This window comes from Phocoena sinus, chromosome 2, assembly GCF_008692025.1.
Source record: "Phocoena sinus isolate mPhoSin1 chromosome 2, mPhoSin1.pri, whole genome shotgun sequence".
NCBI lineage: Eukaryota > Metazoa > Chordata > Mammalia > Artiodactyla > Phocoenidae > Phocoena > Phocoena sinus.
In genome coordinates, this window is record NC_045764.1 from 92,217,141 (window position 1) to 92,243,409 (window position 26,269).

Below are 26,269 nucleotides of genomic sequence, written 5' to 3' on the forward strand. Positions count from 1 at the left end.
ATGATGATTATGACATTTAAAGGACAGGGTCATCTCACCTCTATTCAATGGGAGGAAGGCCATGAATTCCAATTCACTGAATGGTGAACCCTCACAGATTAACCAGACAGCGGGGATGAAATCAGAAACTAGGGATGCTTGTGTTGCAAACCATGGTTATTAAGTCTGATAAAGTTCTCAGTATAGAGACAATATAGGACTAAGTCAGTCTGGGGAGTGGGTCACCTCTGGTTCCACTCTCACAGGACATTATTAATTATAATTAGGAGGTAGTTTGGATGAGTCTTATCAGTACAGAACTCGCATCCCTGCCCAGCTTTACTATCTAGAAGACTCTCTGACACTGGAAACTGTACTGACTCTTCCCGTTCTCTATGAATCGGGTGGGTACCCTGGGAATGACCGAAGAAGAGTGACGTGAGCAATCGTGGCACCTCTTCCTCCCTCCTCCCAGGTAGAATGGAGGGAAGGTGCTGGGCTGGGCTGCCATTTTTCACTGTATGCCTTCTGCTGCTCCAAACAGAAGACCCAGGAGGCTTTCTTTCACTTCAGGAGGGCCTGTTGAGGTCACAGCCTTTGTCCTTCTCCAGAGCACTTACAGCATCATCACAGTTGCGTTGTTCTTTCAAATGAAAAATAAAGTATGTGGTCTTAGATGTGAGGGTTTCTTGGGTCACACACCCCATGTGGGGAGACCAGCAGAGATATGAAAAGCCCGTCGGGGTGTATCTGAGACGTTAGTCACGTGTGGATGGTAGTCCCTGCCCCTAGATCCTGCTGAATAGCTTGTTCCACTCAAGCCCTTCCCCGCTGGGGCCCTCTAGGCTGACTCCCAGCCGATGGTGTCCCTTCTAATCCTTGTTGCTCCTCAGCCCAGAGGAAGAGCTGGGCCCTACTGTGGTTTCCCTGGTACCCTGGGCTAAGGCAAGAGATAAACTGGGCCCTTGGGGGCTAGTCCTCCAGATCTTCCCCTGGCAGAGGGAAAATTGTGCAACTGTACCTTGTCCCAAACCAACAGGTGTTTGCTCAGAGAGCCAGGGTGCTGCTGAGAAGAGCCAGAGGCCATCTGTGTCCACGAGAACAGTCAGTGGGACCTGGGTCCCCTCTGTGAAACCTCTAGCCTGCAGTCCGTTACCTTCTCAGGGTTCTTGGGACAAAGGTCTCTGGAGAGTCAGAGCCATGAGTCAGGAGGGGACCAGAAGCTGGCTTCTGCCTCCACACTCTCTCCTCTCTGGACCTGGGTTGGCTCCTCACCCTCCCCTCCCACCCTTGTCTTCTCGGACAGTAAGCCTGACAGACTGCTTTGTGAGCCTCTGGCTGCCCACCAGTTCTCATAAGAGGCTGAGGACTAGGACCATCTCCAACTGCCGAAACCCAGAGTGGAATGAAAGCTTCAAGTTCCAGATCCAGACCCAGGTGAAGGTGAGACGTGGGGGACAGCACCTGCCTGCCCTGCTTGCTATCCCCCTCCTTGCCTGCTTGTCCTTCTCTCTGATCATGTGCCCTTCTTATGACTATTTGTTTTTCTTTCTTTTTTAAATTAATTTTTATTGGAGTACACTTGCTTTACAATGTTGTGTTAGTTTCTTGCTGTACAGTAAAGTGAATCAGTTATACGTATACATATATCCCCTCTTTTTTAGATTTCCTTCCCACTTAGGTCACCACAGAGCACTTGAGTAGAGTTCCCTGTGCTATACAGTAGGTTCTCATTAATTATCTATTTTATCTGTAGTAGTGTATATATGTCAGTCCCAATTTCCCATTTCATCCCACCCGCCTTCCCCCCTTAGTAACCATAAGTTTTTTCTTTACATCTGTGACTCTATTTTTTCTTTGCAAATAAGTTCATCTCTACTGTTTTTCTAGATTCCAAGTATAAGTGATATTAAATGATATTTGTTTTTTCTCTTTCTGACTTCACTCTGTTTGACAGTTCTCTAGGTCCATCCACGTCTCTGCATATGGCACTGTTTCATTCCTTTTTATGGCTGAGTAATATTGCATTGTATATATGTACCACATCTTTTTTATCCATTCCTCTGTCAATGGACATTTAGGTTGTTTCCATGTCCTGGCTATCATAAATAGTGCTGCAATGAACATTGGGGTGAATGCATCCTTTCGAATTATAGTTTTCTCTGGATATATACCTAGGAATGGGATTGTTAGGTCATATAGTAGCTCTACTTTTAGTTTTTTAAAGAACCTTCATACTGTTCTCCATAGTGGCTATAGCAATTTACATTCCCACCAACAGTGTAGGAGGGTTCCCCTTTCTCCACACCTTCTCCAACATTTATTGTTTGTAGACTTTTTGATGATGGCTATTCCAACTGGTGTGAAATGATACCTCATTGTAGTTTTGATTTGCATTTCTCTAATAATTAGTGATGTTGAGCACTTTTTCATGTGCTTTTTGGCCATCTCTATGTCTTCTTTGGAGAAATGTCTATTTAGATCATTCTGCCCATTTTTTGATTGGGTTGTTTTAGTTTTTTCAGGTTTTTTTGTTTTTTTTTTTCTTTTTTTTTTTTATTGAGCTACATGAGCAGTTGGTAAATTTTGGAGATTAATCCTTGTCAGTTGCTTCATTTGCAAATATTTTCTCCCATTCTGAAGGTTGTCTTTTCGTTTTGTTTATGGTTTCCTTTGCTGTGCAACAAGGTTTTAAGTTTAATCAGGCCCCATTTGTTTATTTTTGTTTTTATTTTCATTACTCTAGGTGGTGGATTGAAAAATATCTTGCTGTGATTTATGTCAGAGAATGTTCTGCCTACATTTTCCTCCAAGAGTTTTATAGTATCCAGACTTAGGTCTTTAATCCATTTTGAGTTTATTTTTGTGTATGGTGTTAGGGAGTGTTCTAATTTCATTCTTTTACATGTAGCTGTCCAGTTGTCCCAGCCCCAGTTATTGAAAAGACTGTCTTTTCTCCATCGTATATTCTTGCCTCTTTTGTCATAGATTAGGTGGCCATAAGGCATGGGTTTTTTCTCTGGACTTTCTATCTTGTTCCATTGATCTATATTTCTGTTTTTGTGCCAGTACCATACTGTTTTGATTACTGTGACTTTGTAGTATAATGACTATTTGTATTTTTTAATAAATTTATTTATTTATTTATTATTTTGGCTGCATTTGGTCCTCGTTGCTGTGTGCGGGCTTTCTCTAGTTGCAGCGAGTGGGGGCTACTCTTCATTACGGTGTGCAGGCTTCTCATTGCGGTGGTTTCTCTTGTTGCGGAGCACGGGCTCTAGGCATGCAGACTTCAGTAGTTGTGGCACGCGGGCTCAGTGGTCGTGGCTTGCGGGCTCTGGAGCGCAGGCTCAGTAGTTGCAGCACACGGGCTTAACTGCTCCATGGCGTGTGGGATCTTCTCAGACCAGGGATCGAACCTGTGTCCCCTGCATCGGGAGGCAGATTCTTAACCACTGCATCACCAGGGAAGTCCCTATTTGTCTTTCTTTCTACCGACTTCTTGTCCTCCTATCGACCTATCTGTCTCCCCACTCACCCACTCCTCCTTCTGCCTGTCTCACGCTTGTCCCTCTAGGCATACTTATCCTTCTACCCTCTTTCCTGTCTCTCTTGTCCTACCTAATTGTCACTGGAACTGGATGTCTCCTGCCCCAAAATAGAGTGTATTTCCAGTATCTTCCAGAACATACTCCAAGCAGGAGAATGTAGAGAAGAGCCATTCTACTCACTAGGCCCAAGACCAGTCTAATTCCGGCCAGAGGGCTTTCTCTATCTTAAATCCTTTTTAGATGGCTTTATTATTTCTAATTCCTTGGGTGTGTGTTCTTCATTTGTTGAGTTGCTGTTTCATGGTATTTGTCTTCTTCAGATATATGGTGACTCTAAGTTGAGCTCACATCTCCTGAGGGAGAATCCTCTCTTGAACATCCTGAGTTGTGACAGCTTCAGCAGGGTGCCCTTAAGACAAGCTTGGCCTCATCATGGAGGCATCAAACCCAGTCTTGAGGCATTTGAGGCTTGACAGCTCCATCAAGCTTACTGCTTTCATATTTTAGGGATGCTTTTCCATTCCGAGTTAATGACATATCCTTTTGTTTTCAAGAAGGGCTTTATATTTATTGTTTTAAAAATATCTTTTCTATCATATATATGGTTTTTGGTGAGAAAGGGGGATTTCAGTTTGGGCTCAGCCTACGATCTTGAAAACAGAATTCGTGTTTCTTTTGTCTGAAGATCTGTGGGGCTGCTGGGTTGGTTCAGGGACACACCTGGTTTCTAGTCATTACAAAGTCAACAGATCTCATTCAGCTGGGAACCCCCAGAACCACCTCATGCCCACTAGATAGGAACCAAAGAGGCAAACCCAGCCCCAACCTACATCTCTCAGGATCCTTGGAAAAAGTGGCCTCAGAGGCCAATCCATGTCACCTAAAATCATTGACCTTAGAGTTCAGCCAGACGACAGGGTAGCTGCTCCATCCTTGACATATAGCTTTGGGACCATCCATGAGACCTCTTTAGGGGCTGATGAGCCAAAGGACAGAGTTCCAATATGTCATCCCAACCCAATCAAACCCTCTATAATCTTTGCCACATCACTCCCCTGGAGTGTGAAGATGTTAGCTTCCTTTAGCTCGGTTTTCTAGTGCCAAAGAAACTGTCTTCAGCTCCTGGGTCCCAATGCTGGATACATTCTATGTCTTGACAGGGGTCTTGTCTGCTGTGCCCTTCCATCTCTCCCCCAGGTGAAATGAAATCCCTCACACTTCACAAGCCCCTGCCAAGCTTGCAAAAGAGCAAAATTTCCCAGTAGGAGAATCAGAGAAGAAGGGCAGGAAGGCTTCAGAGAGTTGCAAAGAAGGGAATAGACACTTTCCTCTCTTAATTCATGTCCCTACAGATGTCCCCTAACACCTGAGCGGTGGCTGGCTCCCATCCCTCAGACCCACCTCCTCACTAGGACTGAGGTCAGGCCGCTCATCCTGGGAATGGGTTGATGCAACCTTGGTAACCAGACTTGCACCCTCCATTCTCCCCTAGAACGTGCTAGAGCTGAGCGTCTGTGATGACGACACGGTGACACCAGATGACCATTTATTGACAGTTCTCTATGACCTCACCAAGCTCTGCTTCCGAGAGAAAACCCACGTGAAGTTCCCACTCAACACAGAGGTGAGTGCAGGTGCCCCAGCCCTCAGCCTCCTGCTTCACGAGGGGCAGCTGGTTATTCCTATGATGTTGTTCTATGGGATCCTCTCTCTGTAGCCAGGTCAGGAGAAGATAGCACTGCTGTTCAAATCCCAGCGCTTTGGCTTACTATCAATAGCTCTGTGACCCTGCAGAAATTGCTTAATTCCTCTGAGTTCTGTTACCTCGTCTATACAATAGTGATAGTAAGACCTACCACACAGGGTCACTGTGAGGCTTAAATGAGAATACATAATTAAGGCATCTAGCACTGTTCACAGTACAAAATGGAGACAGAATAAGTGTTGATTCCCTTTCTTTCCTTAGAGTCCCGCTTCTGGGATGGTCCCAGGGGACAGAAGACAGATAAGGAGTACAAATATGCAAATCAGAGGAAGTCAGAGCTGAAAAGGCCCAGGATGTTATCAATTCATTCAACAAGTATTTGAATGCCCTATGGGCCAGGCACTGTTCCGTGCACTGGCGACACCTCAGGGACAAGCATCCTGCCCTCACCTGGCTTATACTCTGTGGGGAAATTAAGGTCCAGTGAGGGAGGTCATGACTTCCTGAAGTTACACAGCAAGAGATGCAAAGCAGTAGCTGAAAGAAGGGGCTCCTAGCCTTCAGAGTTGAGCTTGCTGGGGGCAATATCTCCCTTGTCCCAGGCCCTGAGCCCCTTGGAGAAGAAGGGGAGCAATGGAAGCTGGAGGGAGAGGATGAAAGGAAAATGTTCTGGGGCAGAGAGATTTACCTGCTGGGTCTAGGGGTCAACTCCACACCCTGACCCTCCCCTGGGTGGTCAGTGATGTTCCTGATATCAAAGACTTGGGGACAGAGGGAGGCAGAGGGGACAAAAAGAGCCAGGAGCAGCTGCCCCCACGCCAAGACAGCAGGACAGCCATGTGCGAAGGACAGGGGCAGGTCCACAGGGTCTCCTGGGATGGCACAGGATCTTGGTCTGCAGAGAGGCGTAGACACAGCTCACAACTGCAGTCTCTTCCTCCCCCTGCAGGGCATGGAGGAGCTGGAGGTGGAGTTCCTGCTGGAGGAGAGGTGAGTAGGACCCAACCCCCCAGGATTCCACCAAGGTCCTGACCCCAAAGCAGCTTCTGGGCACAGGCATTGTACAGCTGGGTCCTCCTTTCTGCAGTTCCCCACCCCCACTTCTACTCCCACCCTTGACGCTCCTCACTGTGCATCAGAATCACTTGGGAACTTCTAAATCCCATAGGTGCCCGGGCCCCACCCCTTCTCATCCAGGTCTACTGATGTCAGTATTGCTTTAAAGATCTAGTACTCTGGCCAAATCACCTGCCTCAGCTCCCCAGCATTTCTGAGAGTGGCCTCTGGGAAGACTTCCTGCCACCGTGGGGATGGGGCCTTCTTGAGGCCACGCTAAGAAAGAGGTCAGGACCAAGGCGTCTCCTCCTGGACCCAGGACTGTTAGAACAAACTCCCCCAAACCTGGCCTGAAGCAGAGGCCATGCCCCTCCGCAGTCAACTCTGGAACCAAGTCAAGGGGAGGCTCAGGACAGAGATGTGGGGTTATTTCTCATCATGTCCAATTAAGAAAAAGGTCCAGGGTCCTGGAGGTATGACTGTGCCGTGGACTCAAGTGGAATTGGGTCACAGAGCTGGAGTGTGGGAAGAAGAGGACACAGAGAGAGAAAGGAGAGGGAAGGGCGGTGAGGGAGGGGAGTAGGGTTCGTGCCGGGAGGGGACAAGCCTGCCCTGGGGCAGCAGTGTGCCTTGTGATTGGGCAACCAGCTTCTTAACCCTGGCAGAACTCAGTCCCCTGGACTTATTAACAGCCCAGGGACAGGGGGACAATGAGAGGCAGGAACAAGAACAAGAAGGCTTGTCAAATTCCACCCGGAGAATCCTCTGCATAGGGGGTCTTGGAACTATTTGAGGTGCCTCATTAAAATCAACTTAAATTAAAATTTAAATTAAATTTGACAAATTAAAATCAACTTTATTTGTTTCATATTAAAGAAAATCTGGGCTCTCTCCTTCAGTTCTTGGTTTGACAGGACTTTTAGGGGGAAAAACATTCCTTGGGTGAATTAGAAAGTGGCTTACAAAATGGAATACGTCAGCATTGGTAATCAGAGTTGATATGGAAACACAGTCATCTTGGGCTTAATTTTGACAAGGGAGGCTGTGGACTCCCCTAGGTGAATTGTAACCTTGGAGGCTTTCTCAGCTTTGTAACACAAGGACATTTCACACTCACCAGGCCCCTCTCTAGCTGGGTCAAAACTATTTGTTAAATGCACAAATTAAATAGGATGAGTCCATATTGCTACCAGAACTGTTTACATTTGCTCGAGATGGTGGGCTCTGGCCTTTTCTTGCAACCTGTTTATCCTCGTAACTCCATGCATTTGCATCTGGTTGGACATAAAGAACAGCTATCCTTTAAGGAAGAAAAAGAAAAGAAACTCTTCTACTCCCTCTAACTTATAAATCTTTTTTTTTCCTGGACATTCTATTTAAAATGTATGCCAGTTTTCTCCTTGACAATCTGCAGATCTAAGGTTTCTTAAGCCAATATTTTTCACAAGGATTAAGAAGGCTCTGCTATCTCCTTATTGACCCTGCGTAGGCTGTTTGTCAGCCTTGTGAGAAATCAGTCAAGAATGATATGACTTAGAGAATAGACTTGTGGTTGCCAAGGGGAAGAGGGGGTAGAGGAGGGTTGGATTGGGAATTTGGAATTAGCAGGTGCAAACTATTGTATATAGGATGGATAAACAACAAGGTCCTACTGTAAAGCACAGGGAACTATATTCAATATCCTGTGATAAACCATATTGGAAAAGAATATGAAAAAGAATGTATATAACTGAGTCACTTTGCTGCACAGTAGAAATTAACACAATGTTGTAAATCAACTATACTTCAATAAAATAAATTTTTAGAAAGAACGATATGACTGACCAGGAGTTCTCATTTTGTTTTTCAGCCCCTCTCCACCTGAGAGTCTCATCACGAATGGCGTGCTGGTGGTAATTGTCCTTCCAGGCTCCTGTGGCTCCAGAGGCCACCTGTGGCTGCTGCTCTTGGGAACAGAACTGTGGGAGGGAAAACCAGGCCCAACTTGGGCCCTTGTCCCAGAGCCTGCTAGGAGTCAGACTAACTGAAGCCAGACAAAGGGGTTGCGGGCAGTGGTGGGGGCAGCAGCTGGGCTCCTGCTCCTGGGGAGGAAACACCTGGACCAGCATCCCATCTCCCAAAACGATGACCTCAGCAATCTCCCTAATAAAGCACCCACTCTCAGAATCAGTCTCGTCCCATTTTCCCCCAACTCCAATCTCTCTATAAGCACAAGTTCAGAATTAAAAAGATTTTCATAATTAGGCTGTTGGTACAGCCATTTCAATTAGATGCATCTAAAGCCTCAGGATTCAAGGAAATCAATCTCTCCCCTGAAAATCAGTCTTTGGGAGTTTGTGGCCTGGTAGAGCATCCCCGGAAGCTTGTGCTCAAAATGACCTCCCCTTCCTTTGTTTCAGTCTCGACAAATGTCCTGCCTGGAGGTTCATGCAGAATCCAGGAGTCAGAAGAATAGGAAAAGTGAGCCCTTTGACTACCTCTGCCTGCTGGGGGGTGGGGAGGACAGTGCCACTTCCCAACCCTGTCAACACCAGAGTTGGCTGCTCCATGGCTGCCCTGGGCTCCATGGGGAACGCATTTTATAGCTGGCAGGGACCTAAGAGATCCGCAAATACGCGACTCTCCTTCTCACCACTCCACCCCATCCCCCCCATGCAAGGCTTCCAGCCCTGTCTGCAGAGAGGAGAGCGGCACAGCCCAACTGGCATGGGGGAGGGAGGGGGAAGCAAGAGGTTCTGCCCCCAAACTGGCAGCAAGGAGAGGGCCTGCTTTCAGTGCAGTGGGAAGGTAACTTCGGGGCACCTTGTGGAGGAGCAGAACCTAGGAGGACTAGTCCAGAAAACTCAGCCTCTCAGACCTCACACACACACACACACAAAAGCCTTGTAAAAACGCAGATTCCTGGGCCCTGCCTGACCCTTCAGAATGAGACTCTCTGGGGCATTTTAACCAATGCCCTCGGTAATTCTAAACCCCTGTCCTGGGTGCCTCCCCTAGGCCTTTTATTGGGCCGAGTTGGGGTGGGAAGTGGGAGGCTTCCCAGGGGTCTCAGCCCTCTTGTCCTCTCTTCCAGTGAAGGACCTCCTGGTGACAGTGACAGAGTCCTTCGAGGACACCCAGCACATCTCACGCTGCCTGGAGCCCTGCGGCCCAAACCCTGCCTGCTTCCACTACCCCAAGTACTTCCAGCCCCAGATCCACGTGGAGGTGCCCAAGAGCCAGTGGAGCTCTGTGGTAGGAGGCTGCGGCAGTAGGGGGTTAGGGGCTGGTTCAGACTCGAGTTGGGAGGAGCCCCTCCCCTCACGAAACCGCCCATCCTTCCAGCTTTGCCGCTGCAACGCGTACAAGAACGACCCTGTGTGCCAGTCCCTGGATTGCCTCCCTGACGGCCAGGCGGTGACCCTGCCTGTGGTGAGGGCCTGGGTCTGGGAAGGGGTCCCTGAGCAGCGTAGCCTGGAGTGCCTGTGGAAGGGAGACGGGGAGAGCCTGGGGAGCCCGGCGGGGAGCATGGCTCGTGGCGGGTCTCTCAGGCAGGGGTACAGGAGTCTTAAGGGAAAGAAGACCGCTGAGCTGCATTGTGGAGCCAAAGACAGGGTGCGGAAGCTGAGCCAGGTTGGGGGCGAGAGACGTCCGGAAGAGAACCTGTGTGCGCATGCGCGGGCGGGGCGCTGCATGCGCTAAGTCAAGCGTCCCGGGGTGGGGGCGGGCACGGTGTGGTGAGTCTCCACTTATTTGGTTGGGACCACTTGGCTCTGAGCTGTCATCCCTGACAAACTTTTCATCTTTCAATTCCCAGAACAAGAATTGTGAATTACACATGAAGTCTACACCCTGGTAAAGTGCCCTCATTCGGTCTGTCCCTCTGACTTATTTATCTTTAGGGACTTAAAGTGGTATCTTGTTGTGGTGTTGATTTGCATTTCCCTGACGGCCAGGGATGTTGAGCATCTTTTCACAGGCTTATGGGCCATTTGTATATCTTCTTCGGAGAAATATCTATTCAAATCCTTTACCCATTTTAAAGTGGGTGACTTGCCTTTAATTGTTAACTTGTAAAATTTCTTTGTGTATTCTAGATACAAGCCCCTTGTCAGATATATGATTTCTAAATATTTTTCCTGTTCTGGAGATTGTCTTTCACATTCTTAATGGTGTTCTTTGAAGCACAGAAGTTTTCAATTTTGGTGAACTTCAGTGTATGTATATTTTTTTCTTTTGTCACTTGTGCTTCTGGTGACATATTTAAAAAACCATTGCCTAATCCAAGGTCATGAAGATTTACTCCCATGTTTTCTTTTAAGAGTTTTATAGTTTTAGCTCTCAATTTGGGTCCATGATCAATTTTGAGTTAATTTGTATATACAGTGTGAAATAGGGGTCCAACTTCATTCTTTTGCATGTGCATATCCAGTTGTCACAGCATCATTTGGTGAAAAGACTGTTCTTTCCCCCCTTTGAATTGTCCTGGCACCCTTGTTGAAAATCAAGTGACTGTAGTTTCCATTTACAATTTGATAGCTGTTTGTCCTTGGTCAAGTTATTAAGCCTCTCTAAATCTCAGTTTTTCTCACCTGTAAATTAGAGCAATACCAGGAGTACTGTCTATCATTGGGTTGCTTTGAGGATCCAGTGAGATAACACATGTGAAGAAATCAGTGATCTGCGAAGTGGGAAACTCAGAAAATATCAACAAATGTTATTATTATTGCTGTTTTATTATTCATTCCTTGTTGAGGCCAAGGGAAGATTTCCTCACAGCTGTGTCTGCAGGCCTATACCAGACATGAAGGAAACATAATGAGAGAGCTCCCAGGCTCTACCTTCAAGGAGATGTGACCTTTATAGTTACCAGGGTCACTAAGACTCAGGCTGGAAATTGTCAAGGTCCATTCTCCTGGAGTCACTGGGGAGGAGGGCCTTGGAGGATGCAAGGGATGTTGATGGGCAGAGGGAGGAGGCTCAGAACCCAGACTACTCCTGGGCTCTGAGAGCCGATGGACGCTTCCAGGAAGTAGCAGGAGGTGAGGTTGGACAGATCAGGTGGGGGCTTGGATGCCAGGCCAGAAGCCTGGACTTGCTCACATCAGGGATGTGATAAAAAGAGGGCAAGTGTTGGGCATGCTCTTCCTGCCCCACCCACCTTGCAGACCTGTGGGGGTGACAGGGTGAGATCAGGGATGTGAAGGGTTTTTGTCACACAGGATGATTTTTACTCTGGGAGCAGGAAAAGCTCACCAAGGAATATGAGCTCCATGAGAACAGGACCTTGTTTATCCAGCTCAGAAGAGCCCTACTGTAGAGCTTTATTCAGAGGGACTGGCCAAAAGGATCTCAGGGCCTCTTGCCACCCATGTCTGGCCTTGGGCTCTAGAAGGTGCCTGGGGGAAGGCTTTCAAGACTTTCCAGATCTCGTTGAAGAGGCAGAGGGTTCAGCGAGTCCCTAATTGTGTTGAGTACCTGCTTACAGTCCACCAGCTAAGGCTTTGGGGCTTTACATTTGTTATCTCATTAAGTGTTGAAGACAGTGCCAGGAGTTAAGCACGATTAGCCCCATTTTACAGATGAGAAAGCAGGGGCCCAAGGTCACAAAGGTGATTCCTGGCAGAACCAGGCTTCAAGCCTAGGTCCAACTGACCCTAAAGCCATGTCTTCTCCACGGAGGTGGAGTCTACAGACCTGCTAAGCCAAGCTCCTCTGTCCCCACAGCTCCGAGGCACTGGACGTGCGGCTAGGCTTCAGCCTGTGCCAGGCAGAGCTGGAGTTCCTGCAGAAGCGGAGGGTGGTGGTGGCTGAGGCGCTGAAGCAGGTGTTGCAGCTGGAGGAGGACCTGCAGGCAGACGAGGTGGGTGAGCAGAGGTCCGCTCAGAGCCAGGCTTGTCCTTCGAACACTGTGCCTGCCAGCTGCCCCCTGCAGTCCCTCCCTTGCCCCAGGGCAGCCTCAGCACTGCCTTTCCTGGTGGCCCTTACTGCTGAGGTTCCAGGTGCCCAGGTGAGGGCTGTGCTGGATGTGATTCAGTTGTGTGTTCGCAAGGGGCAGGAAGGGCAGAGTAGAGAGAAAGGAAGGAGCCCCAGCTGCTGCTCCCCATGCGCTAACAGATCCTGAGATGATGAATGATGTCTTACCTACACGGGACAATGTGGCATCCTTTCCCCAGCCAGGAAAACACTGGAAGCTCCACCACCACCCACATTCTACACACCTCCACCCAAAAGGCCCTGGGCCTTTCATTCTTCAATTCTCCCTTCCCATAAATGTATGCGCACGTGCGCGCGCGCACACACACACACACACACACACACACACACACACACACACAGAGAGAGAACGAACAGCAGTGGGGGGCTGGAGAGAGGCAGCTTCCTCACGCAGGGCCAGCTTCTGTGCACAGGGTAGATGATGGTACCTTTGCCAGAGCCCTCTGTCACCTTCCTGGTAGGGGCTGAGGCTCACACTCCCCTGAGCAGCAGGTCAGCCCTCGGAGAGCCCGCACTTCAGAGGCCAACCACAGGTGTAGACAGAGACCTCGTCCCTGAGGAGGGCTGTGATGGGGCTTCGGCCGACAGTACATCTTACAGTCCCCACTCAGATGAAAACTGAGTGAGTCTTGGCAAAGACTCCACGCCTCGCTCTCCCATCTATAGGGAAACACACTGAGGACATCTTAAACCTAAGTAAACCCAGAGGTGACAACTGTGTTCCTTCCCACACCAAAAATCCATTTACCCCTGCTTTTACACATATAGTCTATAGGGACCACATACCATGTGCCAGGCCTGAGCCTGACATCAAATCCCTCTACAGCAGGTGCTGATTTGCAGCCATTAGGGAATCACACGCTAGCTGGGCTCTTGAGCGAGCCACCCAGCCCTCTGGCCCCAGTTCATCATCTGTTAACTGAGAGCTAGATTAATAGTGCCAAGAACTCTTCCAGCCATGGCCTTCTAATTTACCAAGCCCGACACCGACCACTGGGTTTGGAACTAAGGTCCAGTTCTAGACCTACCAGGAGGCTTGACACTCTGTGAAAGGCAGTTTTCATGTCACTCAGTCCCCACTCTCTGCTCTCTGTAGCCAGCTCTTCCTCTTCCACTGTTATTTCTAAGCTCCTGTCTCTCCAAGTCTTCCCCTATCCAGCATTGCCCCAGCAGTGTGCTTCCATGTGCCCCCAGGTCCCACTGATATCCATCATGGCCACTGGGGGTGGGACAAGATCCATGACTGCCATGTATGGCCACCTGCTGGGGCTGCAGAAGCTGAACATCCTCAACTGTGCCAGCTACGTCACTGGCCTGTCAGGGGCCACCTGGTAAGGAGCGGGGGGCCACTGTCTGGTGAAGCCCAGAGCGAGCAGCCAACAGCCTGGCCGGCAGGCGGGGGTGGGGTCTCTGGTAAAGCTTATCCGCCCCAAGTTAGAGTGACTCGTGACACCTGGGCAGCTCTACCCCTCACAAATGTGTGACCTTGGGAATGCAGGTGAACTTCTCTGAGTCTCATTTTCTGTATCTGTAAAGTGGGGATAGTAATAGCCCTGACCTCATGGGGTTGTTGTGAGATGCTCTCCCAGTACTGGGTACACCAGGGACACGTGTTGGTCATGACTCCATTACTATGGCAGGGTCCCAGGAGCATGGCAGCCAGTTATGAGTGAACCACTGGTGCCACTGGTGCATCTCCCCAGCAGCTGCCCTCTCTCAGACTGTGCCAGGTCTTCTGGGGTGGGTGGAGCTGGCCCGCTGCTCTGGCTGCCACGTTCCAGCCCACCCCCAGCCCTGCGTGCTCCCTCTGCCCTGCAGGCATCCTCGGGCTCCCATCCTCACTCTTGCTGGTGAGCAGGGAGAGTGAGCCCTTAGCTCCCCTGACAGGTGAGGCCAGCACGAGGCTGGCTTCTCCACAGGAGCCACGGCACCTGGGATTCACGATGCCGGTGGCGGCCCACAAAGATGTTGTAATTTCTTTTAAGTTCTTTAAAAGAAACCTAGTTTGAAGAAAGTGTTTTAATATATAGTAATATATCACTATATTTGTCTTTATACAACAGTCATAGAAGATAATTTTTAATATTTTTATGGTGGAAGGGGCCCACCAAAGTCATAATGCAGCCCTGGTCTAGGGTGACCCAGGCCTTGTGACTACCCACATCCTCTCAGCCAGGGCTGCATCTTATTCTGTGTGTAACTAGTGGGCCTCAGAGCCCTCAACGTCCCAAGCTGTGTCCCTCATCCTGGAGGGGCTCTGGATAACTTTCATTTGAGGGGGTGGATGTGAGGAAAACCAAGGGTTCCTGGTGCACCAGAGGCCCCGAGGCTTCAGCCCAGGTAGGACAGAAGGATAGCTGACGATTACGGGCATTGCCTCTGCACCGAGCACTGGGGTGACTGCTTCCAATGGACTATCTCATTTCTTCTTCACAAGAAGACTATGAGGAAGATATTGTCATTGTGCTCATTTTACAGCTGGAGAAAGAAAGGAATTTGCCCAAGGTCACTCAGCTAATGAGCGGTAGAGCTGGGATTTCAACCCAGGCTGTCTGAGTCCAGGGCCCACATTCTTTTTTGGGGGGGGGAGGGGACCCACATTCTTAATCTCACCGATAAACCGCTGCCCATGGGTAGTAGGTTAAGGAGATAAACTTGCTTGCACCAGGGTAGAGGGGCACCTGCATCCTCCTGGCCTACCTCTGGGCCAGGCAGGAAACTGGGAGGAACTCAGACCCAGCTGGGGTGGGAGTAGGGTGTCTCCTGGCCTGGAAAGCACTGGGAAGGAATTTTGTGAAACCAAAATCAATCATTTGTAATGTTTTTATAAAGCTTTTTAAAGGTATGAAAGTAACAGCGTGAACCTTATGGAGAGCAGGGTACTTTTTGTTGAAGAAACCTCCTGAAGGGCGAGGCCGCTGCTCAGACAGCTGTGCAGCTATAGACCGGGTCCACTGTGGGGAGGGGGATTCCTGGGTGCTGTCCTGACCTAGACTGAGAAAAGCCGGGTCCAGGCCAAGCAGAGGCAGACAGAGGCAAAGACCCAGGGCTAGGGGGATACCTATCTTTGTTTTACTCCTCTCCGCTGCCCACATAGAAGTTAAGAAGAAGAAGGGGAAGTAAGTCTTAGCTGGCATCACAATTATGGGAATTAATGTGGCAGAGTGGGAAGAGTCCAGGATTTGGAATCAGCAAAGCCTGGAGTCAAATGCTGGCCCCAGCACTTACTTCGTGCCCGGTACTGCCCTAATCCTTTTACATTGACTCATGTCATCTTCACAATAACGCTGTGAGGTAGGTGCAGTTATCATCCTTCTCCCCAGTCCACAGATGGGAAAACTGAGGTGAGGAGCAGTTAGGTACCTTGCCCAGATCCCATGGCTGGTGAGTGGCAGAGTCTGGTTTTGAACCCAGGAAGATCTGGGTCCAGAATCTTCACTGTTAAGCACTGTGCTCCACGTGGCACACGGCAGGCAGTCAAGAAATGGCAGCAATCGTGACTTTGAGTAAGAATGTTCTCCCCTCCCCGACCGGGCCTCACCCCATTTCCTCCAGGCCCCTCTCCTGGCAGGTGAGGGTTTCCCATGACCTACCCACCTCCTTTCCTGCCAGGGTCCAGGGTCGATCTGACCAGGGCTGGCTCAGCTCTCTCAGCCACACCTGTCTCTCTCCAGGACCATGGCTACCTTGTACAGTGACCCTGACTGGTCCTCCAAAAACCTGGAGCTTGCCATCCTCGAGGTGCGGAGGCACGTAGTCAAGGACAAGATGCCCGCTCTGTTCCCAGATCAGCTCCTCAAATTCCGGGAGGAGCTGCAGCAGCGCAGGCAGGAAGGCTACAAAGTCACCTTCACAGACTTCTGGGGTCTGCTGGTCGAGGCCTGTCTGGGGGACGAGGTAGGTGCTCAGCTTCCCCTGGGCCCCAACCCGCCCGGGGCTGATGCCCAGCCCTCCGCCTTCACTGGGGCACCGGGAGGTACATCACAGCAGGAGGGAGTTGGTTAGACCTGCAGATGCACCCTTGGGCCTTAAGAAGCATGAGGCATCAGAACGCATGATGCAGGCAGATGGTGGGATTGTCTTCCCGAGTCCCTTTGGAGTATGACTGAAACCCTCACATCAGGGGTGACTTAGGTGCAACCTTTCCGAGAGGCAGCGGGCCCTCTGAGAACCTGTGAGAGAAAACGGGGAGGGAGCCATCAGAGTGTGATGTAAGCCTGACCCCAAGTGGAGGAGAGAGGGAAGGAAAGGCCAGGTGGAAGCATCCTAGCCCACTGTGCGGTCTGAAAGGTCAGCACAGTGACCCTTGCAGAGTTCCCCAGCCAAGTTGGCCATCAGAGGAGTCTGGCACCGCCCCCTCCCCTCCACCACAGTGGGCCTGCCTCAGGATCCCTGCCACGCTCAGTCATGGGCTGGGACCAGCCCAGTGGGAAGTGTGGCCTTAGAACAAACTCAGCCCTGGATTTCAGAGCATGGTAGCTGGGCCATCAGCCAATTGCACTCCTGTAGTTGGAGGTCTGCTGGGCCCCTTCTCATGGCCACCACACGGAGGATGAGCCCAGTGAGGTTCCTTCCAGCTCTGATATCCAATGGTCTGAGCAGTGTGTGCCCAAGAAGAGAAGCAGCCTGTGTTCGGACCCAGCTGCTGTGAGAGCCATGTGGGCCGTGGTAGGGCAGTGGGATCCCCATGGGATGCTGCCATCCCGGACATCAGGGTGAACTCAGCTAACACCTGGACCCTTCTGACTGCCCAGGCCCCAGGGTGGAACCAAATTTGGCTGTTGCTTGACCCCAGAGTAGGGCTTCCCATCTAATTTCTATCCAGGCCTATGGCTGTCTGCCCCACTCCCAAAGGTGTCTGAAGAGTTCTGAATTCAAATCAGAACTTACCAGAAGGAAGAGGGACAGCAAATTCTTTTCTAGTAGATCCCCTCTTCCAGAAAACACAGACAATTTGAGCAACCAAGGATGGACCAAACCTCATCTTCAACATTCATTCATTCCCTCATTCATTCTTTCAACAAAATTAAGTACCTCCTGCATGCCAGGAACTGTGCTAGACAGTGGGGATTCAAACGCGGGCACTCACAGCCTTTGATGGATCCCTGCCCTTTCTGATAACCCACTGTCTACTCTTTCCACATGATGGAGCAGGGCAGGCGGAGGCTGAGGGTGTTGGCTTTTGGATTCAGGCAGGACAGGATTTGAATTCTGGCTCTGCTCTGTGCTGTTCCTTAAATGGGAATTTCATCAACCGTTTCGTCAACAGTTAATATTTCTTAGAGTAGTTAGTGCTCCAAGTGGTGAGGAGGAAAGCTCCAAGGCTTTTAACATTAGAGTCTGAGCATTGCCCAGGGTTTGGTGTAGGAAGGAGCCTAGGTTCCTGGGAAAGCAAGTCTAGGATTGATGGAAGGAGGCCTCTGCTCTTCCACTCTGGCCAAGGCAGGAGCTCCTTTGCCTCAGGCCCCCTTGACAATGAGTGTGGATTGGACTCTTCCCCGAGTCTGCAACTTCCTCTCCTTCCCTGACGGTCATTGCTGTGGTGCCCATATCTCTGGGCCCACTTCTGACAGGCATCCTGTTGGCCTTGCAAGGGAGGCCTAAGAGTTGTTTGACCCACACATGTTTACCATCCCACACAGGTTCTGTGCCTTTACACACTCGCGCAACCATGGATGTCACCCACCAGGCAGCTGCTTGGCCTGGGGTCAGAGCCTGGTCCTCTAAAGCCTCCACTGGCCTTGTCTACACTGGCTGATTCACTTTGGGAGGTGGCCTGTGGTCCAGGCTGATCTGCAGGACTCCCACTTTGATTACACCACTTAGTGCTCTGGGGGCTTAGAGGGAATTTGACTGCCATCCGGTGCCAAGTTTCCAAATCTTTTGTTTAAAAAGAAGAATCTTTTTTTGCCTCCCAAATGAATTTGTGAGAGAGCCCAACATGCAAAGCGGATTTTTAAAAAATGGAGCTGCTCTGGTTTGAGTAGGGTGGAAGATGATGAAGAGGGGGCAGTGGTGGCCTCCTCCACCCCTGCCTTTTCATTCTCTGGTCCCTGAGACTCGAGGAGAACCCCAGGACTCTGAAGGACAGCTCTAAACTGCAGATCCAGTCCCACCCTGTCCATGTGTCTGGGGTGATGAACAGCCCAAGGATGCGTGAACATTTTCTGGGTACATTTTAAGAGCAGCTTTGACTGGTGTCAGGTGAGACCTCCAGAGCAGCCTGGTGGGCTCAGGAGCCTGGTGGGCTGCCAGAGGTCCAGACTGTCCTCTTATTCTGCACCACTTCCTGGCTGCTTGTCTGCTCCTTCTCCTTAACCATTATTTTTCCACACAGAGATATGAATGCAAACTGTCAGATCAGAGGGCTGCTTTGTGTCAGGGCCAGAACCCCCTGCCCATCTACCTCACCATCAATGTCAAGGATGATGTAAGCAACCAGGATTTCAGAGGTAACACTGGTGGCTAGCAATTTCCCCGGGGCGGGGTGGGTCCCTTCTCAGCGGGCAAAGGCACTCAGTACCCCAGCGCACACATCCCGCCACCATACCTTTGCCAGCCTCCACACCAAGAATGTGCTGACAGCCGAAGAAATCCACTTGGCTACCCGCTTCTGCCCAGACGCGTGTAGCTGGTGGGCAGCAGGGGTCCTATGGCTCCCCTGAGCAGAGATTTGATGGGATAGAGGAAATAAAGGTCGTGAAGGGAGAGAGTCCTAGACATTTCTTAAGCTGCCAGGATGGAGGGACTCTAGAGACCTGCCCTGCTTCGGGGTCCGGTTTTGGTCCGGGTTTATGAGGCGCAAACGAGCCTGTGCAGCTTGCAACACTGAGTCTTGCCGGGCCAGCAGAAGCCGGTCACGGGCGCCCCCCTGTGCCCTGCGGGGGAACTGCGGCCTCCCCATCCCAGGCTCCTCGCGGCCGGGGAGACGGCGCGAGCTGGGAGAAGGGTGGGCGGGGCCGCCCCGGCCTGAGACTGACACCCTGCCCTGCTGCTTCGTGTGCAGAGTGGTTCGAGTTCTCCCCCTACGAGGTGGGCCTGCAGAAGTATGGAGCCTTCATTCCCACCGAGCTCTTCGGCTCCGAGTTCTTCATGGGGCGGCTGATGAGGAGGATCCCAGAGTCGCGGATGTGCTACATGCTAGGTGACTCCTGGCTGGGGGCGGCCCCTGGGAACCCCGCCCCGTGCGGAACAGGCTCCGCGTTTGATTAGAGGAATGACGAGGAGACACGGTCTGTTCCCCCAGGATCATGTGCCAGGTGCTGGTGCTGGTTTGGGTTATCCCTTGGGCATATGACCCTCCTGGCATTTGTCAGCATACCCTCATTCCAGGAGACGCTCCGGAGCCTCCCAGCCTCCCAGACTGCCCTGATCTCCCTGTGAGCCTGTGGGCCCAGAAGGACCTGACAGGGGCTCCTGGGTCACTGGGGAACAAAGGGGACTCTCCCAATGTCCTGGTCTCCAGTCGTCTCCCTGGTGTCCGTTCAGAACCAGACTGGGAGTTGCAGGCTGAGATGGAAGCTTCTGGAACTTCTACCCCCTTCCCCCTGGTTCCAGGAAGCAACATGCCTGTTTCCGGGGCTTGAACCAGCCCCTGGGATCCAAGGGGCCAGAGGGGACCTCAGGGTGAAGACAGAGTGTCTGGGGAAGCCTGGCCCAGCTCCCAACACTATGTTCCCTGGTCCTCCAGAAGCCAGGCCCACTGAGTGCAGGGGCCTGACTGTGATGTCCACTCGTAGAGTTCTCCCCTTCAGAGCCCAAAGTACATCTGTCAAAGGGCAACCGCAAAAAACGGACCCATTTTTACAGCCTCAACAACAGTTATGCCCTTATTTAAACTAGTTGTCTGCCTCCCCCTCCCTTCCATCTATCCCAAATCCAACCCATCCCAGAAAGTCCCACTTAAGCCCCATTTCTTCTGGGAAGTCAGCCCCGAAGCCCACAGCCCCCAGCAGCCTCTCCTTCCTCTGAACACCTGTGCTGTTGAGCATGTGGCTCAGAGATCTGTAGGTGAGACACTCGGACTTGAACTCTGGTTCCCCATTTATTAGCTGTGCAAAGCAGGCCAAATTACCTAACCTTCCCGAGCTTCAGTGTTCTCATCTGTAAACTGGGCTTAAGAGTAAAACCAACCTTAGGGAGGATTCAAATGGGTCAATGTACGTGAGTGATTTCACGTGAGTATTATTATTACTGTGTTGCACTTTTTAAATCACAATAAGAGATGGTGTTACATTTATTGAGTGCTCACCATGTGCCAGGCGCTGTCCTAAACTAGTGTGTTAACTGATGCAAGGGGTGATTTCTGGACTTGAACTTGAAGCCTGCACTTGTCAGCATTAAGTCTCTCCTGGGGCTGTGCCTTATATGCCTTCATACCCTCTCCCAGTTCCAAGAGGAGAGCGGAGAAGAGTTGAGTCACTTATGTCGAGCTGCACTGTGGGGAGAGGGAAATGAAAGCCTGTCCCACTCCCTGAGCAGCTTGACTTGGAGGGGGCATCGAGTCCAAGGCAGAATCAATCAGTATTTGGGTGGGCCTGGAGGCTCTTGGGCAGAGCGGCTCACCGCTGGTCCTGCTCCCTAGGTCTGTGGAGCAGCATCTTCTCCCTGAACCTGCTCGATGCCTGGAATTTGTCCCACACCTCGGAGGAGTTTTTCCACAGGTGGACAAGGGAGAGAGTGCATGATATAGGTGGGTGACCCACCGGCTTCCCCTCCTGGTTGGGTGATGGCGGGGGTGGGGAAGGTGGATCAGCAACTGAGGACCAGTCCACCTGCCACGTGTTTCAACATCATCCCTATGGCCCACGGAAATAGGAAGGCAGCTAGGGGGTCTTCCCTGCCCGGAAAGGAGGGTGATTGCAGTTGGATACACCTTTGCCAGCTCTGGCCTGGCCCGGGGGAGTGGATGCACCGTGTGGTAGGCTTGGAAGAGCTGCACGGCACCCAGGAGAGCTGCAGAGGGTGGGGATCTATGAATGCAGTTAAAGGTCACCCTTCTGGACTCTGTGTTTTCTCTGGAACCCCTCCTTGCCTGTCACCCCACTCCTTCTCCTCTACCCTGCCCCTGTTCTATGTCTCTCCCCTGGGTCCTCCTGGCTCCGAGAACTAGACAAGGAAGGTGTGCACTGCACTTACAGGCTGACCCCTGGGTGCGGGGCAACCATGCGGTGCTTCACCTGGGCAATCTGGGGACTCCAGCTCTGTAACCTGTCCTCCATCCACCCCCCTCCCCTGCAGAAGATGAGCCACTCCTACCTGAAATCCCCAAATGTGATGCCAACATGCTGGACACCACGGTGGTGACGCCAGGGTCATGGCTGTCCAATACTTTCCGCAACATCCTCACCTCCCGGGCCTTTGTGTCTGAGTTCCACAACTTCCTGCTGGGGCTGCAGATGCACACCGACTACTACCAGAACGGCCAGTTCTCCACGTGGAAGGGTAACCTTACCTGCTGCCCCTTGAGGCCTACCTCTGTTTAGAGGAAAGGGAAGTGGATGTGGAGGAAGAAAGGATGAGAAAACTCCTCTGCCCATGTTCACTGGGCCCAAGTGGCAGACTCTCCCCATAGTGTATTCTACATCTGGTGATGCCTTGAACAACAGGTGGAGTGGGGGTGTATTTAATTAATTGAATCTGTACAATGACTCTATATGGCATCTGTATAACAATCCCAGCAGGTAGAAGTTGACCCCATTTTACAGTTGGGGAAGTATGGGCCCTGACTTTCTACAGTTGTGTTCTGGGGACACCTTTTTTTTTTTTCCTTCATTTTAAAAAAAATGTATTTATTTTTGGCTGCGTTGGGTCTTCGTTGCTGTGCGCGGGTTTTCTCTAGTTGCGGCAAGTGAGGGCTACTCTTCGTTGCGGTGCGCGGGCCTCTCGTTGCAGTGGCTTCTCTCGCGGCAGAGCACGGGCTCTAGGCACGCGGGCTTCCGCAGTTATGGCATGTGGGCTCAGTAGTTGTGGCGCACAGGTTTAGTTGCTCCGCGGCATGTGGGATCTTCCCGGACCAGGGCGCGAACCCGTGTCCCCTGCATTGGCAGGCGGATTCTTAACCACTGCACCACCAGGGAAGCCCCTGGGGACACCTTTTAATGTAAGTGCTGCCCCCGGAGTTGGGCAGGGATGGCCCAGCCCAGGCTCCTCCAAATGGTGAGTGGCAGAGCTGGCTCTTAAACTGTGGTCTTGCAGCTTCAACTCAGGACTTTGTCCCCACCCCGCTGAGGCTCTAAATTTGACTTTCCACCATCTTTGGTATTTTACTTGGCCACAGCCTGCAATGGCTGCTTGAGCCTAGGCTAATAATCTTTGTCCTCACTATCCGGGGCAGAAAAGGCAGCTGGCTCTGGGCCCACGGTTTGCACTAATTTATAGGATAGTCTTAAGCCCCTGCTACACCACAAATTCTGTGGCTGAGCCTTAGTGGGCTTTCTGTGCATGTTCCATAAAAAACTTGCTAAACTCCCCAGATAATGCTGTTCTTCTTCAGCCTACCCAGGGGGACACTGGGACTCACCGGGTACCCTGGCCAAGGGGAGGGCTGGAGGCCAGGCTGAAGTGGATGAGCTCCGGGCAGGGCATCCCATCCCCACCAGGTGCCTCTGACCATCTGCTGAGATCAGGGCGCCAAGGAGTAAGGATAACCACAAGCCTTGACTTTCAGACTCGGTGCTAGATGGCTTCCCAAACAAGCTGACAGCGTCCGTGAACCACTTGTGCCTGCTGGACACTGCATTCGTCATCAACTCCAGCTACCCGCCCATCCTCAGGCCGGAGAGAAAAGCTGACCTCATCATCCACCTCAATTACTGTGCTGGGTCCCAGACAAAGGCAAGTTTGGCAAAGAAAGGCTCCCACCCCACTCCCCACAGGCTCCTAGACAGCATCGGAGAAGCTCAAGCCACCATCCCTGATGGAGGTTACACCTCCAAACCTCAGGGGCGTAGCCCGCTGGCCCTCATGCAATGGGTTTACTAGATTCACTGAGCTAATTCCAATTTTATTCTTATATTTGAGCATTTCCCATATTTGGCAATTCTTTAGCTGCAAAATAAAAAAGAGTTTAAAAAATAACCTTAGGGCTTCCCTGGTGGCACAGTGGTGAAGAATCTGCCTGCCAATTCAGGGGACATGGGTTCGAGCCCTTGTCCGGGAAGAACCCACATGCCGCGGAGCAACTAAGCCCGTGCACTACAACTACCGAGCCTGTGCTCTAGAGGCCACGAGCCACAACTGCTGAGCCCGCAAGCCACAAATACTGAGCCCGCGTGCCACAACTACTGACGCCCGTGTGCCTAGAGCCCGTGCTCTGTAACAAGAGAAGCCACTGAAGTGAGAAGCCCACACATGGCAACGAAGACCCAATGCAGCCAAAAATTAATTAATTAATTAATTAATTTAAAAAATAATAATAATAACCTTAATAGAACCCAGTCAATTGTAAAGTTTTGTACCACTTCAGGACCTTGTAATGTCCTATGTTCCAAGTGATCACATGGTCTCCCCACTACCAGGAAGTATGAGCCTCCATGTAATTACACCAAAGAGTTAGAACCAGAGATTTTAATTTATTTTTATTTATTTCCTTTTGAAAAGTTCTGGATTTTCAAGGGAAAGAAACTGTTTTTTGGTCTACTTTATTTATTTTATTATTATTTTTTATACAGCAGGTTCTTATTAGTCATCAATTTTATACACATCAGTGTATACATGTCAATCCCAATCGCCCAATTCAGCACACTACCATCCCCAGCCCCCTGGGGTTTTCCCCCATTGATGTCCATAAGTTTGTTCTCTACATCTGTGTCTCAACTTCTGTCCTGCAAACCGGTTCATCTGTACCATTTTTCTAGGTTCCACATACATGCATTAATATACGATATTTGTTTTTCTCTTTCTGACTTACTTCACTCTCTCTGACAGTCTCTAGATCCATCCACGTCTCAACAAATGACTCAGTTTCGTTCCTTTTTATGGCTGAGTAATATTCCATTGTATATATATACCACATCTTCTTTATCCGTTCGTCTCTCAATGGGCATTTAGGTTGCTTCCATGACCTGGCTGTTGTAAATAGCGCTGCAATGAACATTGGGGTGCATGTGTCTTTTTGAATTATGGTTTTCTCTGGGTATATGCCCAGTAGTGGGATTGCTGGGTCATATGGTAATTCTATTTTTAGTTTTTTAAAGAACCTCCATAATGTTCTCCATAGTGGCCGTATCAATTTACATTCCCACCAACAGTGCAAGAGGGTTCCCTTTCCTCCACACCCTCTCCAGCATTTGTTGTTTGTAGATTTTCTGATGATGCCCATTCTAACTGGTGTGAGGTGATACCTCATTGTAGTTTTGATTTGCATTTCTCTAATAATTAGCGATACTGAGCAGCTTTTCATGTGCTTCTTGGTCATCTGTATGTCTTCTTTGGAGAAATGTCTATTTAGGTCTTCTGCCCATTTTTGGATTGGGTTGTTTGTTTCTTTAATATTGAGCTGCATTAGCTGTTTATATATTTTGGAGATTAATCCTTTGTCCATTGATTTGTTTGCAAATATTTTCTCCCATTCTGAGGGTTGTCTTTTCATCTTGTTCATGGTTTCCTTTGCTGTGCAAAAGCTTTGAAGTTTCATTAGGTCCCATTTGTTTATTTTTGTTTTTATTTCCATTACTCTAGGAGGTGGATCAAAAAAGATCTTGCTGTGATTTATGTCAAAGAGTGTTCTTCCTATGTTTTCCTCTAAGAGTTTTATAGTGTCCTGTCTTACATTTAGGTCTCCAATCCATTTTGACTTTATTTTTGTGTATGGTGTTAGGGAGTGTTCTAACTTCATTCTTTTACATGTAGCTGTCCAGTTTTCCCAGCACCACTTATTGAAGAGACTGTCTTTTCTCTATTGTATATCTTTGTCTCCTTTGTCATAGATTAGTTAACAATAGGTGCGTGGGTTTACCTCTGGGCTTTCTATCTTGTTCCATTGATCTATGTTTCTGTTTTTGTGCCAGTACCATATTGTCTTGATTAGTGTAGCTTTGTGGTATAGTCTGAAGTCAGGGAGTCTGATTCCTCCAGCTCCGTTTTTTCCCCTCCAGATTGCTTTGGCTATTCGGGGTCTTTTGTGTCTCCATACAAATTTTAAGATGATTTGTTCTAGTTCTGTACAAAATGCCATTGCTAATTTGATAGGGATTGCATTAAATCTGTAGATTGCTTTGGGTAGTATAGTCATTTTCACAATATTGATGCTTCCAATCCAAGAACATGGTATATCTCTCCATCTGTTGGTATCATCTTTAATTTCTTTCATCAGTGTCTTATAGTTTTCTGCATACAGGTCTTTTGTCTCCCTAGGTAGGTTTATTCCTAGGTATTTTATTCTTTTTGTTGCAGTGGTAAATGGGAGTGTTTCCTTAATTTCTCTTCAGATTTTTCATTAGTGTATAGGAATGCAAGAGATTTCTGTGCATTGATTTTGTATCCTGCAACTTTACCAAATTCATTGATTAGCTCTACTAGCTTTCTGGTGGCATTTTTAGGATTTTCTTTGTATAGTATCATGTCATCTGCAAACAGTGACAGTTTTACTTCTTCTTTTCCAATTTGTATTCCTTTTATTTCTTTTTCTTCTCTGATGCCATGGCTAGGACTTCCAAAACTATGTTGACTAATAGTGGTGAGAGTGGATACCCTTGTCTTATTCCTGATCTTAGAGAAAATGCTTTCAGTTTTTCACCATTGACAATGATGTTTGCTGTGGGTTTGTCGTATATGGCCTTTATTATGTTGAGGTAGGTTCCCTCTATGCCCACATTCTGGAGAGTTTTTATCATAAATTGGTATTGAGTTTTGTCACAAGCTTTTTCTGCATCCATTGAGATGATCATATGGTTTTTATTCTTCAATTTGTTAATATGGTGTATAACATTGATTGGTTTCCGTATATTGAAGAATCGTTACATCCCTGGGATAAATCCCACTGGATCGTGGTGTATGATCC

General features: G+C 49.6%; 1 protein-coding gene across 1 annotated transcript in view; it reads left to right on the top strand.

Moving 5' to 3' along the window:
• Positions 1 to 26,269, top strand: part of PLA2G4E (phospholipase A2 group IVE) — a 57,318-nt gene that overhangs the window by 26,016 nt on the left and 5,033 nt on the right. The window contains exons 3-18 of the mRNA XM_032621717.1: positions 1,286 to 1,422; positions 5,023 to 5,154; positions 6,185 to 6,225; positions 8,141 to 8,183; positions 8,691 to 8,751; positions 9,365 to 9,525; positions 9,616 to 9,702; positions 10,088 to 10,125; positions 11,998 to 12,133; positions 13,462 to 13,598; positions 15,942 to 16,164; positions 18,605 to 18,719; positions 19,274 to 19,411; positions 20,852 to 20,959; positions 21,508 to 21,711; positions 22,937 to 23,103. Coding sequence (XP_032477608.1) covers positions 1,286 to 1,422; positions 5,023 to 5,154; positions 6,185 to 6,225; positions 8,141 to 8,183; positions 8,691 to 8,751; positions 9,365 to 9,525; positions 9,616 to 9,702; positions 10,088 to 10,125; positions 11,998 to 12,133; positions 13,462 to 13,598; positions 15,942 to 16,164; positions 18,605 to 18,719; positions 19,274 to 19,411; positions 20,852 to 20,959; positions 21,508 to 21,711; positions 22,937 to 23,103 — 1,928 coding nt within the window. The remainder of the gene's footprint in view (positions 1 to 1,285; positions 1,423 to 5,022; positions 5,155 to 6,184; positions 6,226 to 8,140; positions 8,184 to 8,690; positions 8,752 to 9,364; positions 9,526 to 9,615; positions 9,703 to 10,087; positions 10,126 to 11,997; positions 12,134 to 13,461; positions 13,599 to 15,941; positions 16,165 to 18,604; positions 18,720 to 19,273; positions 19,412 to 20,851; positions 20,960 to 21,507; positions 21,712 to 22,936; positions 23,104 to 26,269) is intronic.